The 27,662-nt window shown below is 35.8% G+C and overlaps 1 protein-coding gene across 2 annotated transcripts in view; it reads left to right on the forward strand.

Annotated features, from left to right (window-relative positions):
• Positions 1-27,662, forward strand: part of LOC143381772 (uncharacterized) — an 83,149-nt gene that overhangs the window by 23,811 nt on the left and 31,676 nt on the right. Inside the window, exon 3 of one of the 2 annotated variants that reach the window (XR_013088890.1) lies at positions 4,241-5,187. Coding sequence is in view for 1 of the 2 variants with exons in the window: in XM_076835412.1 (XP_076691527.1) it covers positions 14,344-14,379 (36 nt within the window). In the remaining variant the exon portion in view is untranslated. Of the gene's footprint in view, positions 1-4,240; positions 5,188-14,308; positions 14,380-27,662 lie in introns of those variants that run through there. The other variant, XM_076835412.1, reaches the window with a different exon arrangement.

Here is a 27,662-nt window from a genome sequence, read left to right on the forward strand (position 1 = left end):
TTTGGATTGAACCCAGGGGCACTTAACCAGCAAGCCACATCCCCACCCCTTTTTTATATTTTATTTAGAGATAGGGTCTTGCTTAGTAACTTAGGGCCTTGCTAAGTTGCTGAGGCTGGCTTTGAACTCACAATCCTCCTGCCTCAGCCTCTGAAGCCACTGGGTGCTTTAAAAAAAAAAAAAAAAATTCTTAGTTACCATGACAGTACAAAGATCTTGACATATCATATATTTGAATCAGATGGGATATAATTTCTCATTTTTCTGAGTATACAGGTTGCAGAATCAACACACAGTAATAATGATGTCTGGTTCATTCTACTATCCTTCATATCTCCCCAACCCCTCCCATCACTTCTCTCTACCTAATCTAGGGTAATGCTATTCTTTTTTTCTCACATTTTCGTACATGTATTTTGTATAATAATGAGGGTCTCCTTCCACCATTCATGCAATTCCCTTTCTCCCTCCCATTCCCTTCCACCCCTCTTCCCTATGTAGAGGAAATCTTCTTTTCATGCTCTTCCTCTCTTCCCCATTTTGAGTCACCCCCCTTATATCAGAGAAGACATCCGGCATTTGTATTTTTGGGATTGCTTAACTTCACTTAGCATAACCTGCTCTAATGCATGATCTTATAATTTTTTTAGTGCTGAGTAATATTCCATTGTGTATATATGCCACATTTTTTTTTTTATCCATTCATCCATTGAAGGGCATCTAGGTTGCCTCCACAGTCTAGCTATTGTGAATTGTGCTGCTGTAAACATTGATGTGGCTGTGTCTCTGTAGTATGATATTTTTAGGTTTTTGGGGTATAGTCCAAGAAGAGGAATAGCTGGGTCAAATGATGGTTCCATTCCCAGATTTCCAAGGAATCTCCATACTGCTTTTCAAATTGGCTGCACAAATTTGCAGTCCCACCAGCAGTGTATGAGTGTACCTTTTTCCTCCACATCCTCGCCAGCACTTGTTGTTTGTCTTCATCATGGCTGCCATTCTTACTGGAGTGAGATGGTGTTTTAGAGTAGTTTTAATTTCCATATCTCTGATTGCTAGAGATGATGAGTATTTTTTTTTATATATTTGTTGATTGATTGTATATTCTATTCTGAGAAATGTCTGTTCAGGTCCTTGGCCCATTTGTTGATTGGGTTATTTGATTTTTGGTTTATAGCTTTTTGAGTTCTTTGTATACCCTAGGGATTAGAGCTCTATATGATGTGTGAGGGGTAAAAATTTGTTCCCAGTATGTAGACTCCCTATTCACCTCACATATTATTTCTCTTGCTGAGGAAAAAAAAAAAAAAAAAGAACTTTTTAGTTTTAATTCATCCCATTTGTTGATTCTTGGTTTTAATTCTTGTGCTATAAATGTCTTATTAAGGAAATTGGGGCCTAACCCCACATGATGGAGATTAGGGCCTACTTTTTCTTCTATTAGACGCAGAGTCTCTGGTTTAATTCCTAGATCCTTGATCCATTTTGAGTTAACTTCATCACATCAATAGATTTAAAGATAAGAACCACATGATCATCTCAATAGATGCAGATAAAGCATTTGACAAAATACAGCAATGCTTTATGTTCAAAACACTAGAAAAACTAGGGACAACAGGAACTTACCTCAACATTGTAAAAGCTATCTATGTTAAGCCTCAGGCCAGCATCATTCTAAATGAAGAAAAACTGAAGGCATTCCCTCTAAAATCTGGAACACGACAGGGATGCCCTCTCTCACTACTTCTATTCAACATAGTTCTTGAAACACTGGCCAGAGCAATTAGATGAAAGAAATTAAAGGAATAATTATAGGAAAAGAAGAACTTAAACTAGCACTATTTGCTGATGATATAATTCTATAACTAGAAGACCCAAAAAAACTCTACCAAAAAACTTTTAGAACTAGTAAATGAATTCAGCAAAGTGGCAGGATATAAAATCAACACCCATAAATCAAAGGCATTCCTGTATATCAGTGATAAGTCCTCTGAAAAGGAAATGAGGAAACTACCCCATTCATAATATCCTCAAAAAATAAATAAATAAATAAATAAAATACTTAGGAATCAACAAAAGAAATGAAAGGTATATACAAAGAAAACTATAGAACCCTAAAGAGAGAAATAAAAGAAGACCTTAGAATATGGAAAGATCTACCTTGCTTATGAATAGGCAGAATTAATTTTATTAAAATAACCATATTACCAAAAGCACTATACAGATTCAATGCAATTTTGATCAAAATCCCAATGAGAAATAGAAAAAGCAATTATGAAATTCATCTGGAAAAATAAGAGACCCAGAATAGCTAAAGCAATTCTAAGCAGGAAGAGTGAAACAGGTGGTATCACTATACCAGATCTTAAACTATACTTCAGAGCAATAGTAACAAAACAGCATGTTACTGGCACTAAAACAGGCTGGTGGACCAATGGTACAGGATAGAGGACACTGAGACTAACTCACAAAACTACAACTACCTTATATTAGACAAAGGTGCTGAAAGCATGCACTGGAGAAAAAAACAAATGGTGCTGGGAAAACTGGAAATCCATTTGCAACAAAATGAAATTGAATCCCTCTCTCTCACCATGCAAAAAAGTTAACACTGGGTGCTTTTGAATTTAATCTTCCATCTCTATGTTTCTTAATTCTAGCATTATTTATTTGTATTTTCTTTTTTCACATGTAACTTGATAGAGGCTTGCCTCTTTTATTTTTTGTTTTGTTTTGGTACCAGGGATTAAGCTCAGGGGTACTCAACCATGGCACCACATCCCCAGGACTTCTTACTTTTTTTTTTTTTTTTTTGACACAGGGCCTTGCTAAATTGCTTAGGTTCTCACTAAATTGCTTAGTTCCTCACTAAATTGTGAGACTGGCTTTGATTCTGCCTCAGCCTCCTGAGTCACTTAGATAACAGGTGTGCACCACCACCCTTGGCCTTACTGGACTTTAAAAGAGCTATCTCTTTGATTTCTTATCAATTCTATTTTTTCTGCTTTCTAATTTACTTATGTCTGCTTTTATCTTTCACTTTCTGTTTCTACTGTCCATTATATTTTGTCTCCATTTTTTAGTCAATTGATCAGTGTTTCTTTTTTATCCTTCATTTTTATTCAGTTACAAAACCATTTAAACTTTGTCTCCTCTCCTATAAGTAATCATAAAGAAGGATACACAGAGAGGACACTGTAGCTAGGACAGCAGGATCAGAAATAGAGATCAATACTGCACTTCTCTGCTGGGCAACTAGCTCTGCCTCTCAGGTGCCATGATGTGCATAATCTCTTTCATACTTTGCTTCCTGCTAAATGTTAACCAGAGAGCCAAAGTGGCCAAGGGATGCACTCCATCTTTGGCAGTTATGGAAATGAAGGCCCTTCCAACTTTATTGCTTTTTCTGAAAAAAATAAATAACCTATAAAAATGTTAAAACAATCTGTCACTTTTATTTGAATAAATAATAAATTCTAAATTAAGGTAGCACCAGCATTATCTTATAGAGAAAGGTAAGCATCTTCCAAGAAAGATAAAAAAATTAAAAAATGAGAAAAGCTATAGAATGAAAACTCATTTTGACCTTGAGGATTTGGTCTTTGAGAACTTTCCAGCTAAATTTGGCACATAATTTTAGAGCATACATAGATACCCATGAAATTGATGTCTCACAAGTATCTAAACAACCTTATGGTAAGAAAATCTTTGAAAGTGATACCTAAAAAATGTGAGAATGAATCAAAGAAGGGTGACCAATACTCCTCTGAAAAAATGCTTATAAAATATAATTTTAGATCATTTTTATTTATCCATTGAACACTTTCCAAGTTCTTCATGAACTTGAACACCAAGAAGTCAAAATGAGAAACTGTATTAAGAACTATCTAGTTTAGGATCTTGGATCTATTGACAATGATGTTAAAAGGTTAGAGGAAGCACACCTAAAACTGCTGAGTCCAACAATGGACACCATGTGGGGTTAGCAGGGCCTCAATGCCAAAGAAGAAAGAGGATAAGAATCTTGTGAACTAACAAGGTGGGTGAAGCAGAAGGATCACAGGTTTAAAGCCGGCTTCAGCAAAAGTGAGACACTAAGCAACTCACTGAAAGCCTGTCTCTATAAAATGCAAAAAAGGGCTGGGGATGTCACTCAGGGGTTGAGTGCCCTTGAGTTCAATCCCCAAAATTAATAATAATAAATAATAATAATAATAGCTTCTGCTCTACCCTCGGCCAGGTGATGTAAGATCCCAGCAAGGATGGTGCAGACCAGGAATTCAGAGGGACTGAAAAGTTTTAGTGACTGTGAAGTTTGAAGACTTAAATTCCTTACTCAGCGCTTCAGCCTCTAAAATTGGAAAGGTTCCAGTGCCCTTGGACAAGGATGCAGCAATGAACCTAGTTAAACAAGTTGAGCTTATTACTCATCATGTTATGGGAGATTGTGCGGCATAGGCCCCACCTCCTTTGCCATAGGAATGAACTCACCACCTGGACTGGCCCATCAGGAAACTCAAACTTCCCCAAAATAACAAAGGATTCAAGGTGGAGACTTGTTCCATATGGAGACCACCCAAGTCCTGCAGTGGCTGACTGCTGTTAAAGAGAAATGTCTCTCCATCTGACATCAAGAACTAAACTAGCCAGATATATATGCCAAATGTCTTCTTTGATATAAGGAGGGCAACGAAGAATGGAACAGGGAAGAAGAGCATGAGAAGAAGATCACCATTAAATAGGGATGAGAGGGGGGAGGGAAAGGGAGAGAGAAGGGAAATTGCATGGAAATGGAAGGAGACCCTCATTGTTATACAAAATTATGTATAAGAGGAAGTGAGGGGAAAGGGAAAAAAAAACAAGGAAGAGAAATGAATTACATTAGATGGGTTAGAGAGAGAAGATGGGAGGGGAGGGAAGGGGGGATAGTAGAGGATAGGAAAGGCAACCCATATAATCCCTTGGTGCATGAATGGCAAGTGCTCATAAATGGAGTGAACATGGTTCAGGAAGATGATACCTTCAGTACAGGCTGCCATCCTGCTTCATGAGCACCAAGTGAAAATGCCGTTGCCTAGTCTGTGCACATTTGGGGAGGAAAGGGAATTTTGTATTGTCATTCTCTAAATGAGTACATTACCTTGCCAAAAAAAAAAATAATAATAATAATAAAATATTCAAAATAAACTAATCCCAGTAATGGGCATTAATGTGTCAGTAGTGTCAAATGTTTGTGCTTTGATAGACAAATAAAACTGCAAGTATGCTCTGGTAAATCTGAGATATAATAGCCATATAAAATTATATCTTATTGTAATGTATAGTATGTGTACAAAAACACCTCATCAGATGGCAGGCGTACACTCTAAGAAATGCACTCAAAGTGATTTTGCCATTTTTGCAAACATCATAACTGTGCACTAACATTTAGATTGTAGATTACTACAATCCTAGGCTCTACAATATTCTAGCTGTTTTTGTATATAATGCCCATCACTGAGTAAAGGATCACTATGCTACAATTTTTTGTATGTTATAAACTTAGAGAAATCAGTGTACATTTAATAATATTATAAATAGACCTGTGAAACTAAAGAGATAATCTTGTTTTTTATTTATTTTTTAGTTGTAGGTGGACACAATGTCTATATTTTATTTTTTTAATGTGGTGCTTAGGATCAAACTCAGTGCCTCACATGTGCTAAGTGAGCACTCTACCAGCCCTAATCCCAGCCCTAAATAGAGAAACTTTAAAAGAAAAAGCTTTACAATTAGACAATTGCGGCAGTCTGGCTGCAGCAAAATAACGGGGGTGGGGGGGGTGGGGGTGGGGGGGTGAGGAACAATTTGTGTACATTGATACAGTAGAATTGGGAGCCCTTTATTGTAGGACAGGAGGGGTATATATACATTCCACACAGCTTATCTTAATTAACATAAACTAGATAAAGCAGTCAACCAATAAGAAATCTCCATGTTGTATTAAGCACGATTATAAACACTTTGTTTTGTGTCACACAGGTACCCTAAAATTCCAAGAGTTTTCTTTAGAAATAATGGTAATTTTCTACACCTCAGCAGTAGAAACTTTCATTTTTCATTGTCTGTTAGGGTCTGTAAACAAGTCAAGATGGCGCCTGGCATTTTGCCAGAGGGAGTGTTTCCTGAATGTAATCTGTAATATTTTTCATCAAAATTTTAGCATGTGGGGCTGGGGTTATGGCTTGGTGGTAGAGTGGTCACCTAGCACATGTGAGGCACTGGGTTCAATCATCAGCACCACTTAAAAATAAATAAATAAAATAAAGGTATTGTGTACAACTACAACTAAGAAAAAAACATTAACAAAGAAATTTCAACCTTCTTCCCTTTTAAAAGGAAGAGACTAAAGGAAAAAAAAGAGATCTGCTTCAGAGAAGCAAATGAGCTAGTAGTGTCATTAAAAGACACCGATGTATATCATAAAATTATAAAACAATAATAAAGACCAAGGAATCATAGTATGAGCAAAACACAAAGAGGAATCCATATGCATGTAATTTTTGTATTGTTAAGAGCAATAGGATGCTCTAAGCCTATCCATACCAAAAATAACACTAGAAATAAATGGATAATACAATACAATCTAAAGTTAGATGGGGTCATAGTTCCCTCAGAGTGTGTGTGCAGTGTAAGGTAGTGGGTTCAAACTCATTACAAAAAGCAGATATTAAGATGAGATAAAGTTAGAAGTTGTTTTATTCAACCTTTTTCACCAATGTTACTAAAGATATTGACCAGAGAAATTATAGAGGAATAAAAGTTTATTTGCAGGCTTAGGGTTTCAGAGGTCTTTGTCTATAAAAGACTGCTCCATTTCTCAGGGCTCAAGGTGAGGCAGAACATCATGGCAGAAGTGTATGGCAGAGGGAAGCAACATACATGGTGATCACAAAATAGAGACAGATTTTGTTTTGGGGAAATATACAGATTTATACTCCAAAGCCACATCCCCAATTCCCACTTCCTTCAGCCACACACTATCACTTCAGTTACCACACAGTTAATTTATTCAGGGACTCATTCACTGATGAGGTTATGACTATGACCCAATTATTTCTTCTCCAAACCTTCCTACATTGTCTCACATGTGAGCTTTTGGAGGACACCTCACAACTGAACCATAACGGAAATATAGGAGAATAAGAGGCTCCTAACCCTCCCTTTCTCTACTGATACATTGAATACACATCTACTCATGTTATGGGTCCTTCTTTGACAAAGTCATAGATGAGTTCTGAGATTTAGATTCATTGAACAATTGAAAGAATTCCTCAATCAAATGAGTAGAAAAGGCTAGGGTACACCTGGCATTTGAGCTGATGAGTGAAGTGCTATATATTTGAGAAATATCTCCTCAAAGTCAGGGGTCACCTTAAATTAGGGGAGATTAAGATTATATATAAGCTGACTTTATAATTTTCTGTCATTTTCATCTTAATTTATCCATTGGTTAGAGAAGAAGTGATATATAAGTATAAAAATGACAAAGTGGTAGTCTTCTACTTGGTGTCTTTTCATTTGAATCACAACCTGAAGTCAGGGCAGAGAAATTACATATCAAAGGTGTCAGTTTGTTCCAAGAAGAGATTTGCCAATGGTTTTGCTAACTTCTTTTGCTGGAAGAATTGCTTCTCTTTTGATTCAATTATGGGTACAAAAGGGAAAATTAAGCAATCTGCTGATAGACTTTGTAAGATTTGAGCACTTTCTAATCATTTAAATTTCTATATTCCCCAATCCCAAAAATAGATTCTAGCTGTCATGATTCCAATTTTAATTGGAGAGCTAAATAAATAAAGTTTATAAGTATTAGGTGTTTTAATAATGTTTTGCATTTCAGTAAAAGGGAAATATTGATATATAGTTACCAAATACACTTCCCTCATATAAGAAAAAGGTTAATAATTTTGCTAAATGTTTTAAGTTGAAGTTACTTCAAATTACTTCCTGGATGTCATATCCATAAAGTAAGTTTGGATGAGATGGAATTGTTTTTTTAAAAAGTTTAAGTACCAAAGGTAGTCTTGTCTAGAGAAATAATAAGTTAATAAGTATTGGCTTTTCCAATTTGTACTGTAACATCCTTAAGCTTTTTTTTTTTTTTTTTCTTTTTTTGGAGTGTATTTATTTCTCAAGTAAACAACTTAGATATTTTTCTGTTCCTTTTTCTTTCTGATGCAGAGTTCAGGTTAATTAATATTTTACTGCATCTGATAATGTATTACATGTTTGAAGCCTATGACTTTTCATTTTGACATTCTTGTGATTTCATAAGCTGTATTCTTCAAGCAATAAAATTCTAATGTGTTTTATAAATTGTTTTTATATTTAATGATCTATGGGGAGATATCTATCACTATTTTTACTAGTTTCAGGAATGTTAGACCCAAAAGACATTTTTGACATTTGGTGTATTTCTTGTTTGTTTACTGTTATTTCAGAAAATGTGATTTTACTTGTGTTTTTATAATTTACAGCCAGTCATAACAAAACTAATTAAGCAGTATTTTATTTTTAGCATTTTAAAAGTTACTGTAATGTGTTGCCAGTCATTAAAACTTTTTAGTCTTTTGGAGACAAAAACAAAAACAAAACAAAAAAATAAACAAACATACAAAAGATTTGAGCACTTTCTGATCCCTGACCTAACCTTGTTCACCCCAGTAATAATACCATGCCTACAAGTTTTTTTCCAGAATAAGTTTCTCCATGCACTTAGTGTCTAACATTAGCAACTTCGGTTCAAGGGAGTGTATCCTAAACTTCCAAATTCTATAAGCAATAGAGACTGAGCATGTGTAAAACTTCATTTATTGCAAACAATTGGATTTTCATTGTTTTAAACTACTTCCAAGGAGTAAAATTTTCAGCAGTAGTGTAGGCAAAGTGTTAGAAATTCCTGTTTCATCACAGAAAATATTTATAGCACACTCTTCCTCTGGCTACTTGATAGTCTGGAATCTAATACACTTGCATCAAAAATTTAATGCAGGGCTGGGGATGTGGCTCAAGTGGTAGCGCGCTCGCCTGGCATGCATGCGGCCCGGGTTCGATCCTCAGCACCACATACAAATAAAGATGTTGTGTCCGCCTAAAACTAAAAAATAAATATTAAAAAATTCTCTCTCTCTCTCTCTCTCTCTCTCTCTCTCTCTTTAAAAAAAAAATGCATCAGTCAAATGAAAAATTTTCTGCACCTTGTGCAGTGTTGTCAGAATGCCTATGATACAAATTTGAAAGATAAGGATTGGGGTTCTGGCTCAGTTTAGAGTGCTTGCCCAGCACATAGGAGGCACTGTATTTAGCATCAGTACCACATAAAAATAAATAAAAGTAATTTGTCTATCTATGACTAATAAATAAATAAGTAAAATATTTCAAAGTAAAAAATAATCATCTGAAAGATAGTAAGTACCCCAGAGCATATGAGCATGGATATGAAAACTCAGTTGTAAAAGTGTTAGTGAGAATATAAATTGAATAAATGTATTTTGAAAATGATATTTGTATTCTTCAAAAAGTTAAAATAAAAATGCCAGATGATTTAGTAGTAGTAATTCTGGGTATGTATCTAAAAAACTATTGGAGTCATTACATCATAGAAAACACTGCAGTTCCATTTTCACTGTAGTATTATTCACAGAACCTGGTAAAAGAACTGAAGTACCTTTAAGATAAATGGTAGGTTGCACATGGTGCCACATGCCTGTATTCCCAGTAGCTTGGGAGGGTGTGGCAGGAGAATCATAAATGTAAAGCCAGACCCGCAACTTAACAGTGAGGCACTAACCAAATCAGCGAGGCCTTATCTTTAAATAAAATATATAAAAAAAAAGGTCTGGTGATGTAGCTCAGTGGTAGACTAGATCTGTTTTCAACATGTAGTAACATAAATAAATAGGGCCAACATATTGACCCCATGCTTTATTTTCCAAGAAAATTCTGGCTTAACTGGACAGGATGTGTCACATTCCTTAACAAACTGTTATCTGCAGAAGAAATGCAGTTTCAAAATAATGTTCATAAGAGCAACTTAAGTTATCCTGAAGTGAAGACTTTTGTGAGCCTGCTATAGACCAGATTCTGGAACTCAAGAGAAATAAAGATAATTCCTACTACCATAAATTCTGTGTGAGTTTATGCTTAAGAATTCAATTAGAGAGGGTGAACATGAGCCTAATTAACCTAAAGTTGTCATGGCAGAAGATACTTGAGAGTTTGATGTTATCCTGCTGTCAGTCCCAAGTCAAGAACTGTACCTGGGCAGGACTCTTTGGAATCTTTTTTAAGATCTTCAAAAAAAAAAACTGGAGTGCAAGAGAGCCATGCTATTTTCTTTTCAGAGAGAACATACTTTCTTCTATCAGAGTGTCACCTTGTTCCTCCTTCACATCACTTCTAATAAACTCATTGCCTGCCACTCTGACTGATAAGTTTGGAAACTTATGTCTTGATTGAAAAAAAAAAATCTGCATTTGAAGGGGGTGGTCTTCACACTACCTCAATTTTTCAGAGTGTCCCAGCCCTGTATCACTAAAAGATCCTTGCCAGCTGAAGGGCTATCAGAGACTCCCTGGAGTGCCTTCACTTCATACTTTATACTGCTCTCTAGAGGGAAAAGACCTAAGGAATGATATTTACTAGACACTCCAACAGACTTTAGACATGGTGGCTGTTCAAACCTTTTGTTAGGCAGTTATGAAACCCACAAGTAGGACAAAATGGGAGGTTAGAATGAGGACACATCCCACAGGAAATTCTAAAAGGAGGAATTTCAAATCAGATATTGTGATAAGGTATCCTGGGAAGACAGAGAACAGAGACACATTTTCTTATTTTTCAAACTGTCAAGTTACACTTGTCTGCTTTTCTCTCATGTGAAATGCTCACAAAGAGAAAGCAAAATCTTTAAACTGCCATCCAGTTCTTGGAGAAAAATTAGAAATACTGCATTCATTTAAAATGTAAAAAAGAAAATAGTTGACAAGGCAAAGAGGGAATGCTGGCATTAAATATGTGAACAGAGCTGAGTGCAATGGTGCACTTCTGTAATCACAGTATCTTGGAAGGCTGAAGCAGGAGGATCATGAGTTTAATTCCAGCTTCAGCAAAGACGAGGTGCTAAGTAACTCAGTGAGACTCTTTCTTTAAATAAAATACAAAATAAGGCTTGGGATATGGCTCAGGGTCCAGTGACTGAATACATTTTAGAATGACTTATTATCCAATGACAGATAACTAATCCACTCAATATTGGCTGGATGCCAAGATTCAATCACAAGATACCAGCTAGTTTCCATATGGAAGCTAGCTGGTATCTTATAGATAGTGTGGTGGAGGTGTTCCTGCACCTGCTGTCTGAGAGGATCACAGTGTGGGGGATGCTGTGACAGGGCTGCACCACCAGGAAACCAGAACCATGGGGAATGTTAAGTGTTTTGTTCATGATACTCATGAGATAGATAATAGGGCATACAACAATCAATAATAAAAGTACATGTTGCCTGAGATTGCAGGAAAATTCCCAGAATTAGACTAAAGATACAAATAAGATACGTCCTGAGATGTGTTTCAGTATCTCTCACAATACAAACAGTAGTGTTATTTCTTAAGAAATTCACAGGGAAAAGATTGCAAATCAAGGTTCCTGAGAAAAGCTTAACAATTTACACTAAGCCCCTCATTCTAAAGCCACAACCTGTGCAACATATATGCCCTTCACTAACAGATCCTTCTTTGCCCTACACAGGAATTCATGATGAAAATGGGAAACATATAGTTAATATTAAAGAATATAAAGACATAAGAATTTGTATAATTTGTCGAAAGATCAAAGAAACTCTAAAAAATCAGTTAAGTAGGTCATATGAAAAAAGAAAATTACTTTGGAAAAACAGAATTATGTAAAAATTTATATAGATATATTTTAGAGTCAGTTCAGAGTAGTAGGCTTTTAAGTAATAGGTTTCAATGTTTTAAGTGTATTATTGGGGCTTTAGTTTAGAAGCAAAAAAGCTTACCAATAATCATAGATATGCTTTAAAGTTAAAAGTTAATAATAGGTCAAGATACAGGTAATCAAGTTGCATAGTCTAGTACTTAGTGATTGAGGTGAAAATGTAAAAGCTTAATCATGATTGGCAAAGGTTACAAGAACATATTTTAAACAATGTTTCAATATCTTATGAAGTTAATATATGTCAGAAAAGATTGCAACTCTTGAAAATTATGTAAATCAAACAAATTTTGGGCTTTGATGCTATTTATTAACTATATGATTAAACACCTGTTAAAAAAAAGAAGTATAAATGTAAAGGCCCCTCTAGTGGCATCAGATCCTTCCGAAGGCTGCTTGTAACTTGCAACCTGTCATTCTGTCTCCTCTTCTTTTGCTGAGGCAACTTATACTTCAGTACCCCATGCCACTCTTACTTCAGGACCTCTGGATTTCTGCTAGGGCTGGACCTTGGCAATAATAATTAAATTTTTCTTCATTTAAATTTGAAGTTGACGTGCTGTATTGAATTATACAATGTTGATGTGCTGTATTGAATTATAGAAAGTATATGTATAGACATAAATGCCTGTGATTTGTGCTAATATTCTCTTCGTACCCCATACCAAAGAAAAAACAGACATCATAGTTCTATTATTATGCTCAAGGCAAAATTGCAAATAATTTATTTTTTAATTCCTTATACTCTAGGTTCTGGAATACTGAGAGATCTAGAGACCTGGCACCGTTCACCTCTTGTTTATTTTAAATGTTAATACTAGAAACTTTAAAATTTTCTTTGTGCTCCATTTTTTGTAGGGGAGTGGGAACATTGCTGCTTCAGGGAATTACTTAGGAGTTGAAGTCTCAAGCTGTTTTCTCATAAGACCACAGAACAGAAATATTAAATAAAAATTTAAAGTAATTGTGATATTTCATTTTTATATATATGCACTTCTGTCTGGGCTAGATCTACATATTTGGAGGAAACTCTGCCATGAAATAATTTTATCCTGAGGCTCTTAATGCAATTCACAGCAAAAAAAAAAAAAAAGATTCCAGGGCTGTAGAGCATTCCTGTAATATCAGTTACTTGAAAAGCCATCATAGGAGAATTTGAGACCCTTCCCCAGGACTCTATCTATGTTTCTATCTATCCATCAATCCATTCTTCTGTTGTCCTGGAGCTCTGTAGTGAATAATACCCATGGGTCTGATCACCAGTGTTTTTTGTTTGTTTGTTTGTTTTTGCTACTGACAGTTGAACTCAGGGGCACATGACCACTGAGACCACATTCACAGTCCTATTTGTATTTTATTTAAACACAGCATCTCAGTGAGGTTCTTAGTGCCTTGCCATTGCTGAGGCTGGCTTTGAACTCACTGTCCTCCTGCCTCAGACTCTCTAGTTGCTGGGATTACAGGCATGCACCTCTGCATGTGGTGGATCCCCAGTGTTTGATCAACAAAAACAGAGCAGCCAAAAACCTGTCTTTGTGTCCTTACTTGATTCTGATCTGGATGCAATTTACTGTCACTCAAACAGTAGGCCTACTGAAACCACAATTAGACAGGCAGTCAGTGTAGATAGGTAAATCCAGTCAGGTTAAATCTAGGAAGCCAATTTTGAGTGAATCTGGGAAGTTGGAGACTGTCCCCTGAGGGATAGTATCAAAAACCTGCCCCTGCTCCTGTTGCCAAGGTAACCTGTCCTAAGAATTTCCCCTCCCTATAGGGAGCTATAAGGTTATTAATGTGTCCTTGTCTACTCCATCCTGCCCTTCCCCCTTCAACCCACCTATTTCCCACCATTAGGCAATCCCACCAAGCCTTTCTGGGCCTAGGCAGTCCTCAGGAAGGATAAAGATAAGGGGGAAAGGCAGGAGAACAAAGAAAGCCTAGGACATATAAAAAGGGCAGAACCCCTTGCTTCTTGGGATACCATGATACCAGCTATGTCCCCCTTCTCCCTCATGGGAGAAGTCTATGTTACCCTTTTCTAAATAAACCCTGCTTCATATGCTTGCCTCAGCAAGCTTCTCTAATGTTCAGAGTTCAACATGTGGGAAACTAAGACTTTTCACCAATAACTGGCAGTATCACTACCAGTCTCAATTTTGGAGGAAGTTCCTGAAGCCATTTCCAATCTGTCTCTTGGGTGAGAACTGCCCAATCAAGACACAGCCTGTGATGAGGGGGTGGGCTTCCACAGTCTTCTGTTCCTTTTGTTTCTGGAGCCTGCCTTCATTGAATCCATTTTTATGCTTCCAGGTTTCTGTGCTACACTGGAGCTGAAAAAAAACTACATGGGGAACACTAAGCATCCTGAAAGCCAGGAAATGGTAAGTGTGTGTTCTTGTTTTGAGACTGGGTAGAGAGGTTGTTTGAAGCCCATGGGACTGGCAGTGGTGGCTGAAAACTCCTCATAATTGTCTCCAGAGTCTGGTAGCTAGAGGTTCTCTCCATGGCAGCTTAGCCTTCAGTTTTCTCTAACTAGTCTAGTGGAGCTCATATCAGTATTTGAGACCTCAAGTCTTTTGTTCCATAACTGTATGGTGTTTTCAGGGCCTTCCTGAATTCCTATGTGGGCATCTGTGTGCCATTAGCTCAGCATGTCCCCAGATTGTGTGGTGAAAACTGGGAAGAGGACCCCAACTTCATTAGTTGTGTTCCTGCATGAGAGTGAAAGGGTAAAATTTCTAAGCTGCAAAGCCTGAGTTAAAATGTAAAAGACCCGGCATTGTATTGTTAAATTCCTCTGCTACACCCAGAACCTGAAATTCCTGTGGCAGTTAAGACAACGCCCTACTGGCCATTTAGCCTAGGGCCCTGTGCAGTTTGTCAGTAAGCATACAGGGCCCGAACCAATCAGTTTAAATGTGTACCCCGCTTAGGAGTAACCAATCAAACCCCCCCCCCCCAATCTGTTCCTGCCAATGAATGTGCTAATCATGTCTCAGAGTTGTTGTTCAATTTTCCCCGGCGCCTCATGATGATTTGTTCTGATGTATGCAAAGCCCCCGCCCTCCCCAGAAAGTGTACTTAAGCGCTGCTCAACCCCTGCCCAGGGCTCTTGGCTGCTTTCCGTTCTTGAGTGGGCCAGGAGTCCCAGTGCATTGGATTGGATCCTCAATAAACCCCCACCTGCTTTATTGCATAAAGTCAGTCTCTTAGTGGTCTCTTCCTCCAACACTTTGCCGGACCCTTACAAGAGAAGGTGTGGCTTTTTTAGGGACCCCTGTTCTTGCTCCTCCTGAGTGTTTTGTTGTTGTTGTTGTTTATATGTTTGTTTACTTTAGACCAGGAATTATTCCCAGAGGTATTTTTCTACTGACCCACATTCTCAACCTCTTTTTATATTTTTATGTAGAGACAGGGTCTCACTGAGTTTCTTATAACCTCACTAAGTTGCTCAGTCTGGTTTTGAACTCACCATCCTCATGCCTCCTGAGCTTTCTAAATGTAGACTAAGAAGTATCTCAAATCCAGAATGGCTATCTGATAGTTTAGCTATTTATAGGTCTGAGATTAAATCCCAAATTTCCAGCTCTCTTCACAAAGGCAGGGTTCCCTGCTCACCTTGATTAAGAAAAAATAAATAGTGAAATGACCAGGCAGCTGTATAAAGGTCGTCTTATTTAACCACATCTGGAGGCTAATGGATAGATATGTTAATGAGCACCATTAAGGCCTATTCAAATTAAAAAACCTTGAGACTCACTCTTGGGAATACCTTCTACCAAATTCTTTGTCCTTGGAGTGAACCCAGTTGGAAGTCACTTGAAGGAAGATGGGATACAGAAAGGAAAAATATGAACCCAGTTGTTAATAAGAATGCCTTTTTCATTACTCATTTTAAATAGACTTTGCCCCATGCTCTCCAAAAACCATATATAAACTTCGAAGCTGGCACAAAAAAAAAAAAAAAAAAAAAAAAAGGGGTTCTTCTGCTATCATGCCCTCTCCCACATTGTGGGAGTTCTATTTCTTCTTGCTAAAATAAATCTTATTTTTTTTACTCTTACCTTCCTTGAGTGTCCATAGATTTTATTCTTCAAAATTTGTGAAAAAGATCCCAGATATAATTGGTTAAATGGGAAATTTAATTTCATCTCAAAACTTCAGTTTCAACATAATTATTTTTTCTTATGTTTTGTTTTAAAGAGATACTTATTTGTAATTTTCTTCTCCAAGAACTGGAGGGCAGTTTTAAAAGATTTTGCTTTATCCTTATGACTCTTTCACATAAGAAAAAAGCAGGGAAAAATTAGATGACATTAAAAATAATGACTTTTTTCTAAATAAAATACTATAGTCAATGTGTCCCAGTCACCAGGGGGCAAAATTTCGACATGCAGTCAAGGAGAGAAATAAAAAGTGTCCACATGCTTCTGCCCCTTTCAATGCTTTATTCACTCAAATTGCTCAATACAATTAGACTCTATAGGTTCTTACTCAAGAAAATAACAATCCTGAATGGTAGGCATTGCAATGGACATAATCTATTCACAGCAAAAAAAAAAAAATAGTTTGATTAATTTACTGCTAACAATTCTAGATTAATTTTAAACACTGCAAAACTCAGTTAATCATGACAGGCTAGTGACAGCCATTCCCTCTGTGTTCTAAGTTTAAATGTCAGATCAAAAGTTTTAAGCCTTAGGCTTTTAGTCCAGCAGATGCACACTCACTCAGACCATGGTGACAAGGTCCAAAACCAAGGCAGGCTTCTCCTGGCTTGGAGTGGACAACAGGTTGAGGAGAGAACCTATGGAGAAGTTGTGGCTTTCACCAAAGTCCAGATGAAGTGGTAGAGTTTGAGAGATGAGAAAATCATGCAGAGGATCAGAAGAATAATGACAAGTGATGGGATGTCAGGTCCTCATCAGGCTCTTCAGCTTGAGTACATCCTTGTTTCTGCTGGCTAAATCCCTGCTCATTAGCTCTATTATTTATACTAAATTTGGGGGCTTTTAACCTCTCTTTCAATTCTTATTAGCTATCATGGGATTTCTCCATGAATCATTTAGCCTGGGGTTAAAAACTTCTGGTCTTGTGGTCTCCACCCTGATCTTCTTGTCTTTCCTTCTTATCAGGCAAGTATAGCCTGCCAGATATTTTACTCTGTTTATCAGGTTGAGGGGAAGTAACTTTTTTTAGGCCATACTGGAGGACTCTTTGGGTGTGCCTGGTGAGACTGCAGGTTTCAAACTGGAGTTTTTTAAATGGAGCTGTTTAAGCTCAGGGCTAAGACCATCCTCATAGTCCCAATTAAAGACTTTTTTTAATGTAATGGGACCTTAATTGAGGTCCCCCCCCATATATAAGACCACTTTATTAAAATGAACTGTAGAAGCATTCCAAACATTTCCAGCAAACATTTTTTGTCCTAATGTGGAGGAAAATAAAGATGGGACTGGACTTGTTTTAAACTACAAGGAAGTTTAATCACAAAGGCTAGAGTACATAGTGAATCTGAACATCAAAAACCATGTGAGTAACCTAGTACATTTAAAAAAAATTTTTTTTAGTTGTCAATGGACTTTTATTTTACTTATTGATATGTGGATCTGAGAATAGAACCCAGTGCCTCACACATGCTAGGCAAGCTCTCTGCTACTGAGTCAAAACCCCAGCCCTAACCTGGTATATTTTTAATAACCTGTTTTACATAGACATTAAACAGTAGCCTTAATACTTTTTCAGTATCTGTTTGGATTGAATTAATAATCCAGAAATCAGTGAAGCAAAGAATTGAATAATTTTATCTTCAACTGTGGTTTCAGATATCACAGTGTCTGAGTTAAGATTCCCCTTTGAAGAACTTAACTGTGTGTTGTGTTCTCATTCCAACATCCCATATTTGTCCAGTCCTTAGTTTTAGAAGAGTCTGACATAAGGTGTCCCCAGATACCAATGTCTCTTAGTCTATTTAGAAAATATCAGTATCTGAGTCTTCTCTTCTAGATTTCAGTTTGAACTATAAGTGTGTAGCATCTAAGGGGAGTAGTTGGATACTGTGAAGCTGGAAGGAATCTTCTGATGTTCCTTTCATCTAAAAGGAAATTTGTTTGGGGGGTACATACCAGGAATTAAACTCAGAAGCACTCCACCTAGCCTCATCCCTAGCCCTATTTTACATTTTCTTTGGAAAATGAGAGTTGCTTAGTGCCTTACCATTGCTGAGGCTGCTTTGAACTCTCCATCCTCTGCCTCAAACTCTCAAGCCCCTGGAATTACAGGCATTTCCCACCATTGCCTGTCTGGCATTTCTTTTTTTTTTTTTTTTTTTTGTATTAGATACTGTGAATAAAGCTACAATGAAAATGGAATTGCAGTTATTTCTTTGAGAAAAGTTTTCCAATTCATCTAGATGTATGCCCAGAAATATTATTACTGGATTGTATGGCATTTTTTACCCTGATTTATTATTATTATTTTTATTTATTGAGTCATCCTAGATTAACCCATGGGCACTTTGTCACTGTGCTATACACCAACCTGTTCCCCTTTTCTGAGACAGCATCTCACTCATTTGGTTACGGCCTTGCCAAATTGCTGAGACTGGTCTTAAACTTGAGATTCTCCTTTCTTATCCTCCTGAGCCAGTGGGAGCATAGGCATGTGCAGCCTTGTTCTGCTACCCAACATTATTATTAGTGGATTATATGTCATTTTTATCTTTAGCTTTTGAAGAAACTTACACTTTTTTCAAAAAATATATTTATTAATTTTATATTTTCACCAATATTTTTACATGTATATGTACACTGGCATAATTGTCATCTTTCAGAAATTTGTGTACCTTAGTTGGTTTGGCACTAGGAGATGAACCCAGGAGTGCTTACCACTGAGCCACATCCCCAGTCCTTTGTATGTTTTATTTTGAGACAATGTCTCGCTAAATTACTTAGAGGCTTGCTAAGATGCTGAGACTGTCTTTCAAATCACAATTATAAACCTCTGGGATTACAGGCCTCTGCCACCACACCTGGCTCTCAGATTTTACCTAAAGACATTTTAAGAGCCCTGCAGAGGGTACAGGAAATTGGTTGAATTCATGCATTAAATTCCCAAGGCAAGTTTATATGAAGTAGCCAGTGTAGGAGTGTTCTGTAAAGATTTATTCAAATAAACAGGGATTTGTGGTTTCTAACCCCTATTCTGAACTACTATTGGTTATCATAGTCCATAAAGGTGCTAGAAATACAATGTAAATTTATTGGTTTTCAATCTATGTAGATTTGCACATGCTCAGTCACTTTTGCTTCCAGAGCTTAGAAGTTCAGGACATAGTAACTTGAACAAAAGATAAACGCTTAAGTTGAGAAATTTAGTATACAAGCAAACTCATTCTAGGAGAAATTGGTAGTTCTGGCTTTATTATTGGAGTTAGCAGGGTTGGGGCTGGGCTCATGAACTGCTAAAATATTACTCAGGGTACCAGTGGTTCATTATATTTTTCCCTATTACATCCACAATACAACCTAGGGAGAATATCCTCTGACAGCAACAGCAATTGGGAAAATATGTTGGCAAATGTCTTCTTGAGATGAACTAACATCTTTGATACTTGGCCTTGATCCCAGCTGATAAAACACTTGCAGAAGCTTTCATGGCCCCTAGAAATCACCATACATTCTGTGGCTTAGATACTTCTGTATCACTTCTTCCACATTTCTGTTTACTGTGGGTGGTGATACTGACCATTGGGGATTTGGTCTCAAATGGGGTAGTTTGCTAAAGACAGGACTAATACTCAGTGTACCCCAGCTTTCATTCTGATTGAAGGTAAATATTTTCTAAATTGATGAATGTATTTAAGTCTCTCTATTCATTTATAACGTTGTGAAAGAGACACTCAGAACATGAGTAGCTTTTTATTAACTGTATTTTTAGATGGAGAAAAACTCAAGAATTTTAATATTCTGCCTTATTTTTAACATCATCCCCCCATTAACATATGCCTTTTATTGTGTTTCTAAGTTTGGAACCGAGTATCTTGCACATTCTGAACACACACGCTGTGCCAGTAAATTGTGCTACTAGTTCCAAATTCTAACTTCAGATTGGATAATTTCGCCATTCATGTCTAATATTATTTTTCGTATGTATGGTTTTATTTAGGCCTTCCTATTGCTCTTAACAATGCCAAAAAGTAACATATATATGGATTCACATTTGGTTAATTTATGATTCATTTGTTTCTATTATTGCCATATAGTTTCATAATACACATTAATGTCACTTAATAATAGCAACTTTATTTGGTCTTCAAAATGGAAAGTTTTTGGCTGTTTTACATATTTTTCCTAGATAAATTTCAGAAAAACAGTTTAAGCATACTAAAATCTTAATGGGGATATATTATACATTAAACTGAAAAAAATGGTTTTCTTTGTAATTATGAGTTTTATTTACACACATGGTGTGTATAATGGAGCATTTTATGTCCTCTGTAATTTTTTGTTTTGTGATAAGTTGCATATATTTTCTTGAAAGTGTCTATATATGTCATGTGTTACACAGATATCACCTGTATGTAATACTTATGTAATATTTTGTTCTGTCAATTAAACTGAATAAAATTATGTTGTAGGGACAAACAAAGCAAGTCATGGAAGATAGCAGGAAACACTTTTATTTGGCTGCAGCCAGGTTCAGCTTTTGCTATAATCAATCAATCCCCTGAACCCCAAGTTTGGATAGTTTCAAAGTTTTATACCCAGCATATAATAGGATGTGCTCAGAAACTCACAGTCTGCAGAAGTTCACATAAAAGCAGTTTTTTGCTTGTTTTTTTTTTTTTTTTTTCTTTCACTGTTCTGGGCAAGTTTACCCTTCATGGATAGCACCTGAGAAGGGGAGAGATTCTTCTCCCCTTTCTTTCCTCCCCCTGCCAGGTAGTACCAGGGAGCCCAATTGGTAACTTCTTTTATCTTAGAAATGTAAACATCTGTGTGAAGCCCCAGTTAGGCGCCAAGAGGCCTTGTTTACACATTTTTTACAAACTACACTACTGGATACATGTTTGTGAGAAACTAGTAAGTGGGTGTCCAGTACCTGGAGTGCTGATTTCTTCCCAGCCAGTGACCAGTTAAAACAGGGCAACATGAAAATTGGAAGTTTATCTACATTGAACTCTTTTGTAGAGACTCTTTTGGTGACAGTCCAAAAATCAGCCATGGTGAAGATTTCTGGAGAAACCCAGTTAAAACTTCTGTGGAGAAAGCAGGCGCCACTTCAATGAAACTAAAAATATGTCTGATTTCAAGAAAGCAATTTTTTCAAACTATTGTATTTATTTCATTTTGAATGTACTTCCTCTTTGCACGTATTTTTCTGGTTTCAACTGCATGGACTAACATAGCTGTAGCCTTATGCTATCATGTAACTATATATTATCAGGGTTCAAAAGCCCAGTATTTTTATAGGCCTTTCTACTGTTTGAGGAGTATCATATATATTAAATAAACACTTTACACACAAAAAAAATAGCAATTTACATTCTTTCTCTAATTCAAGAGAATTTGTTTCTTGTCCTCATCAATACTGTGTAATTTTTTTGACATCAGATGTTTGCATTTTTCTAATTTGTTAAGATGTTAAGAGGTTTTAATTTTTGAACATTTCTCCTACCAAAAGTGTCATTTCCTTTTTTATTAAATATTCTTAACTTTATGTGAGGTCATTAGTTCTCCCACTTTGTCACTTCTCTTTATACCTTTTCTTAAAATTATTTTATTATTTTAATTGTGGCTGGACATAATACCCTTATGTTATTTATTTATTGATATGTGGTGCTAAGGATGGAACCAAGGGCCTCACCTGTGCCAGGTGAGTGATCTGCTACTGATCCAGAACCCTAGCTCATCTTTGTACCGCTTAATGAAAAAAAAATTATTTTTTAATGTTGCCCAATTTATAAATTTTAACATATTTGTGTAACTTTTTGAAAATAAATAACTGCTCTGTTTTGTGGTTCTTGAGATTTAAAACAAAGTTGCTATTACACTCATCAACATCCCCAGGCATTTTTTAAAAATCTTATATAGAAACATGTTGTTGGCAAGTGACCCAAGCTGACCTTAAAATTTTAACCTTTCTGCCTTAAGTCTTCCAAATAGTTGGCGTTAGAGGCAAGTACTATGACATTTTCAGTATAAATCCCTTTTATTCATGCTGGGGATTGAATACAGGGTTAACTCAAATGAATCACATTCCCAGGATTATTTTATATATTATTTAGTGACAGGGTCTCACTGAGTTTTTTAGTGACTCTTTTTGTTGTGGCTGGCATTGAACTCACAATCCTCCTGCTTCAGTCTTCAGAGTTTTGGGATTACAGGCATTTGCCAGCACACCTAGCATAAATCCCTTGTTATAGTGACTTTTGACAGATATAAATGGGTTATTGAATTTAGGGGTGGTATACCCTTAAGCCACAGCCATATACCCAGGCCATTCGTTATTTTATTTTGAGACAGAAACTTCCTCATGGTGGTCATGGCCTTCCTATGTTGACAAGGCTTTCTTTGAACTCTTGGTTCTTCAGCCTCTACCTCCCAAGTCATTGAGATTATATGTATAATACCATCCACAGCTATATTTTATTTTTATATTGAAGTATATAATACTTCTGAAAATGATTTTTTTCTGGTATTAAGAAAGCATATAATATAGTTTTCCCAAAAAATAACTACTTGTCCCAATGATTTTTTTGAAAGAATATCATATTTCTATTTCTTCAAAGCACTGCACACTTTCTCTAAATTTCAAGTTTTTTGTTGTTTGTTTGGTTTTGTTTCATTTTCTTTTTCTTAATAAAGGTTCTGTGTTACTTACACACATTTATTTATTTGTATTATTATAAGGTATCTACTTATTTCTGTAAGTTTATAGTGTACAGCAATGTGTGGTAAAATCCATCTGTGGTTCAGTGATGTACTTCAAGGAAATATAATATGTAGCCTAAGTATTTGGTAATACAAAATTCTAGATGTCAGTATTCACTGTGACATTTAAAAAATAAATAAGATAAATTTAAAAAGTTAAAAAGTTTAGAGTGCATTTCTTGCAATGTATACCTATCATTAAATGAGGCATATTTGGCACAGGTACATATATATTGCTGTTATATATAATTAATATTTTATTGCTACATCTCAAATTAATTATATCTCTTTCAATTTAATTTGTCTTTTGGAAGCAACCACACATGACACTCTATGCAGATGTACATTTTATATGGTGTGAAAATTTTGCTTTTGCTTAGTATGTTCTGCCCTCTACTCTCCTTTTTATGAAATTTTCATTTCAAAATTATTGATTTTCATGAATTTTAGACTTTTTATTTTTAACTAGTGAAGTCTGTAGAGTTTCTTTTTATCCTCAGTTTTAGGTGCATCCCACTATATAAAGCTTTAATGTTGTGTAATAGACCTCTAATATTCTGCATATTTTACCCCTAATTCTGAGCACTCTGGACTATTAATATCTGAATGGAAAGGATCTCAAAATTATTCATGCAAAAGGCAGGAAATGGATGGAGCAGGATATAAGACTGGTGGATGCTAAGTATGTAGGTGACATTATTTTTTTTTTAAGTATTGGTGGAGGGGCTGGGGTTTTGGCTCAGCTCTAGAGTTCTGACCTAGCACATAAGAGGCCCTGTGTTTGATCATCAGCACCACATAAAAATAAATAAATTAAATAAAGGTATTGTAAACTAAAACTGAAAATAAACACTTTCAAAATTGTGGAGTATATGGGGGTAGGGAGAAAAAGATCAATAAAATTGATTAAAAAAAAAAACTTGAGCAGCAGAAGGGTTCAGATGCAACAATTCTACAATGGCATCATTAGGGTAGAGGGATAGTGTTCTTGGAAGCAGAAATAAAATTTGGGAAGAAAGAAAAAGGTAACTGTTGTACTGTTCCCAAGTGAGGGAGCCAGGTGAATGGGTTCTGTTTTTAACTCTTCCCATCTAGAAGTGGAATTGATAGCTTATAAGGTATGCCTCAGTAAGTAGTAGAACATCATATCCAAGTACTTTTACACTTTTTCAAGGCAACAAGCTCTCCTTTAGAATTCCAGTCACATTACATCTTTGTACTTTTTAGTTATTCATTCATTCTTTTAATTATTTATTTGTTTTTGTATTTACTCACTTTTTCTTTTCATTGTTTTTACATTCCTGGTGATTATATAATGGTATAAATACATTGAATGTTAACTTCTCTAATTTTGGTTTATGTGTTTATTTATATACTTATTATTTGTACATTTTCCCCCTTCCCAAGCCTGATTTATATTAGATCTTAATCTTGTTTTATAAATACTTGATAAAAACACAAACAGCTTAAGGATCTATCTCCTGAGCATAATTCCAATCACAAACTAAAGTGGGCCTCTGGGTCAATTAAAAGCTGTGTCAGATCTCCTCTTTGTTCTTATTTACAGCTTAAAATAGTACTCCTCTCTCACTTGTATATGTTTGAGAACATACTAATTTCCCAATGCAACATTTAATAAATGTAGATGAGTTTTCATCAACAAACCCACTGTTGTTTTTAAATTGTTTAAATCCTTGACCCTGAAAGTTTCACTGATTACCTTTTTTATTCTCTCTCTCTCTCTCCCTCTCTCTCTCTCCCCCTCTCTCCCTCTCTCCCTCTCCCTCCCTCCCTTTCTTTTTCTCCCTCCCTCCCTCCCATTCTCCCTCCTTCCTTCCCTTCCTCCCTCCCTCTCTCTCTCTCTGTCTCTCTGTCTTTCATATTACAGATTGAACCCAGGAATGCTTTTCTGCTAAGAAACATCCTCAGCCCTTTATAAAATATTTTTTATAGAAAAGGGTTTTGCTGAGTTTCTTAGAGCCTCACTAAGTTGCTGAGGATGGCTGGCTTTGAACTAGTGATCTTAAACCAACATCCTCAGAAGACTCTAGGATTATAGGCATGCATCACTTCATACAGCTTTTGATACTCTCTTTAAAATAATCAGTCACAACTCTAATAATTAAAATTGCATTTAAGTCACTCTTTTCTAATGCAGTAATATATTACCAACTAAAATATTTTTGAAACAAATTTATTGAATCACCCTATTTTATTTGAAGAGTTTATTCTGTTACCTCTTTAGAACTTGCTAAATGGTCTTCTTCTTAGAATATGTGTGTCTCTTGTTATCAAATGGGTCTATGAAAAGTGTGTTGAAAATTATGATTCTAAACCTATTATGAACCTCCACATTTCCAAGAGTATTGAGGGCCAAAAAAGAACAATATTCATAACTAATGAATCACTTTCAGTGGAAGCATAGTACCAGTGTCCAAGGTGGAATGCAATCAGGATACTTCAGTGGTAAGGTGGTGTCAGAACCACCACCCTAGGGATTTGGGGACCTCTAAAGCACCATGTACATTTCAGAATCTTTTACTCACCTTTTAAATACAATTACTGCTGCTTGCATAAAAAATAAAACACTATGTATAAGAAAGGTGAATGAGAATTAAATCCTCTGGAGGCACCAAGGTTAATCTTTTATTCTAGTAGATAATTAATCAAATAAGAAACACCTTGCAATTGCCCCCATCTTTCCCAACTACATGAAATAGAACATTTAGATGTACTGAAATGACAAAAATGCATTTCATGGAGGTGGTATCAAAGAAATTTTAATGGCAGAATCTTGGAAATGTGGGATAAAAATATACACATACATATGCAGTTATATAGAGAAAAAGATAAATGATAAGCTCATAAATGCAGGGGTAAATTCGGTGTGCCACATGAGTTGTATGTACAAGGTAATGATAATACCCAAAAGATGAAGAAAGTAGTAATTGAGGTGATTCAGAACTCTATAATTGTGAGGGATAATAATAAAATTTTAGTAAAAAATAGACACTGTTATATCCCTTTGGATATGCCTCTTTCTCCTGCTGTTCATCTGAATTTCATTCTATCAAATGAGCTTAGGTGGGTAAAGTGCTTTCTGAATTTTTGTTTTCTTTTGTTTTCAGGATTTTGTCATCCATGTCTTATAATGCCCAGTCCTGAACTCACTTTTGTGGCTCTTTTACAACTTATTCTCATCTGCAGAGGCACAGACCCACTTCACTCATTTTGTTCAATGAACTGAATTTTCTCTATCTTTGCAAACAATGTTTGGAATAGTCAGTCTATTGGAGGGTCTTCCATATCATATAATATCGTTCTCAGACCCTGTGGGAATTGAGGGTAGTTCCCTGCTGTGTTACTATCATCTTCCCTATCTTCTATGTTTTGAGTACTCCACCAACTCAGAAGAGAAGCATTTGTGGTCACAAGCTAAAGAACACTAGAAGCTATGAGATTTGAGAAAATGCAAGGAATAATTTTCTCTTAGACTTTTATAGGAAGTATGGCTATTTCATCACTTTGATAAAAATTTATATACTCACATTCACTTACACTGTGAAAGTCTTGTATTTAAATAATCCGTAATTGTAAGAAACAATTTCTGGTTATTTCATTCCAATAAGTGACTTAATTCTTTTTTTAGCCATATTAAAAATCAAAAATTACTGCAAATTAAATCTATGTATTCAAATTTCCATCATGATAATGTGATCAGCATTAAAAGGAATTAAGAGAACATTGAACAAAGTTGCCATAAAACATGATTGAAACTTCCCTGCCTTTTCTAAGTGTCAGAAACAGGTTGATCAAGCAGCTTTAAATTTCTGAATAGTATGTAAGTGTATTTGTGATTCATTTTTCAGTACCAGTTTCCAGGGCTGGGGATGTAGCTCAGTTGGTAGAGTGTTTGCCTTGCATGCACAAGGTCGTGGGTTCAATCCCTAGCACCAAAAAAAAAAAAAAAAAAAAAAAGAGAGAGAGAAATAAATACCAGTTTCTTTATGATGTAACTTATTGGTGTTCTTTGATTAAACTATTCTCTTCATGTTAGACACTCACATGTTCTCTTTGCTTTTAGTTACTTCTGATAACTTCTGCCTTAACTATTATTTTCTTATGAACCTAATAGGGATACATTTTATTATTTGGAACTAAAAAAAACTGATTTTCACAAAAGGAGGTTTTCTACTGTTATATATATCCTGATCATTCTTGTTTTATATTTTGGAGATTGGCTGTTAAATTTTCAGCTTTTTAGCCTACTTAATTTATACTTGGTCAATTTGTTGGCTAGTTTCCTATCATTTGTTTCATCAAGTGAATGTAGTTTGATCAATTTTATGGTCCCATTCTCTACTTTTCTACCTCATTGATATTGGTTTCTTCAAAGTTTCCCATCAAAGTCTCTGATTGGTGGTGGGAATAACTAGAAACTAAACTCAGGGCTACTGGAGTACTGAGCCTCATACCCAGCCCTATTTTGTATTTGAATCAGTGGCAGGGCCTCACAGATTTGCATAGTGCCTTGTTTTTGAGGATAGCTTTGAAGTTGAAATCCTTCATCCTCAGTCTCCAGAGCTACTGTGATTATAAGCTTAAGCCACCTTACCCAGCTAGATCTTGCACGTTTTAATTTGATGTCATTTTAAACTTGCAAATACAACTATATTGAACTTACAGAAATATATTTCCATTCATTATATAACTATTATTGTGGTAGCAAT

This window comes from Callospermophilus lateralis, chromosome 16, assembly GCF_048772815.1.
Source record: "Callospermophilus lateralis isolate mCalLat2 chromosome 16, mCalLat2.hap1, whole genome shotgun sequence".
Taxonomy (NCBI): Eukaryota; Metazoa; Chordata; class Mammalia; order Rodentia; family Sciuridae; genus Callospermophilus; species Callospermophilus lateralis.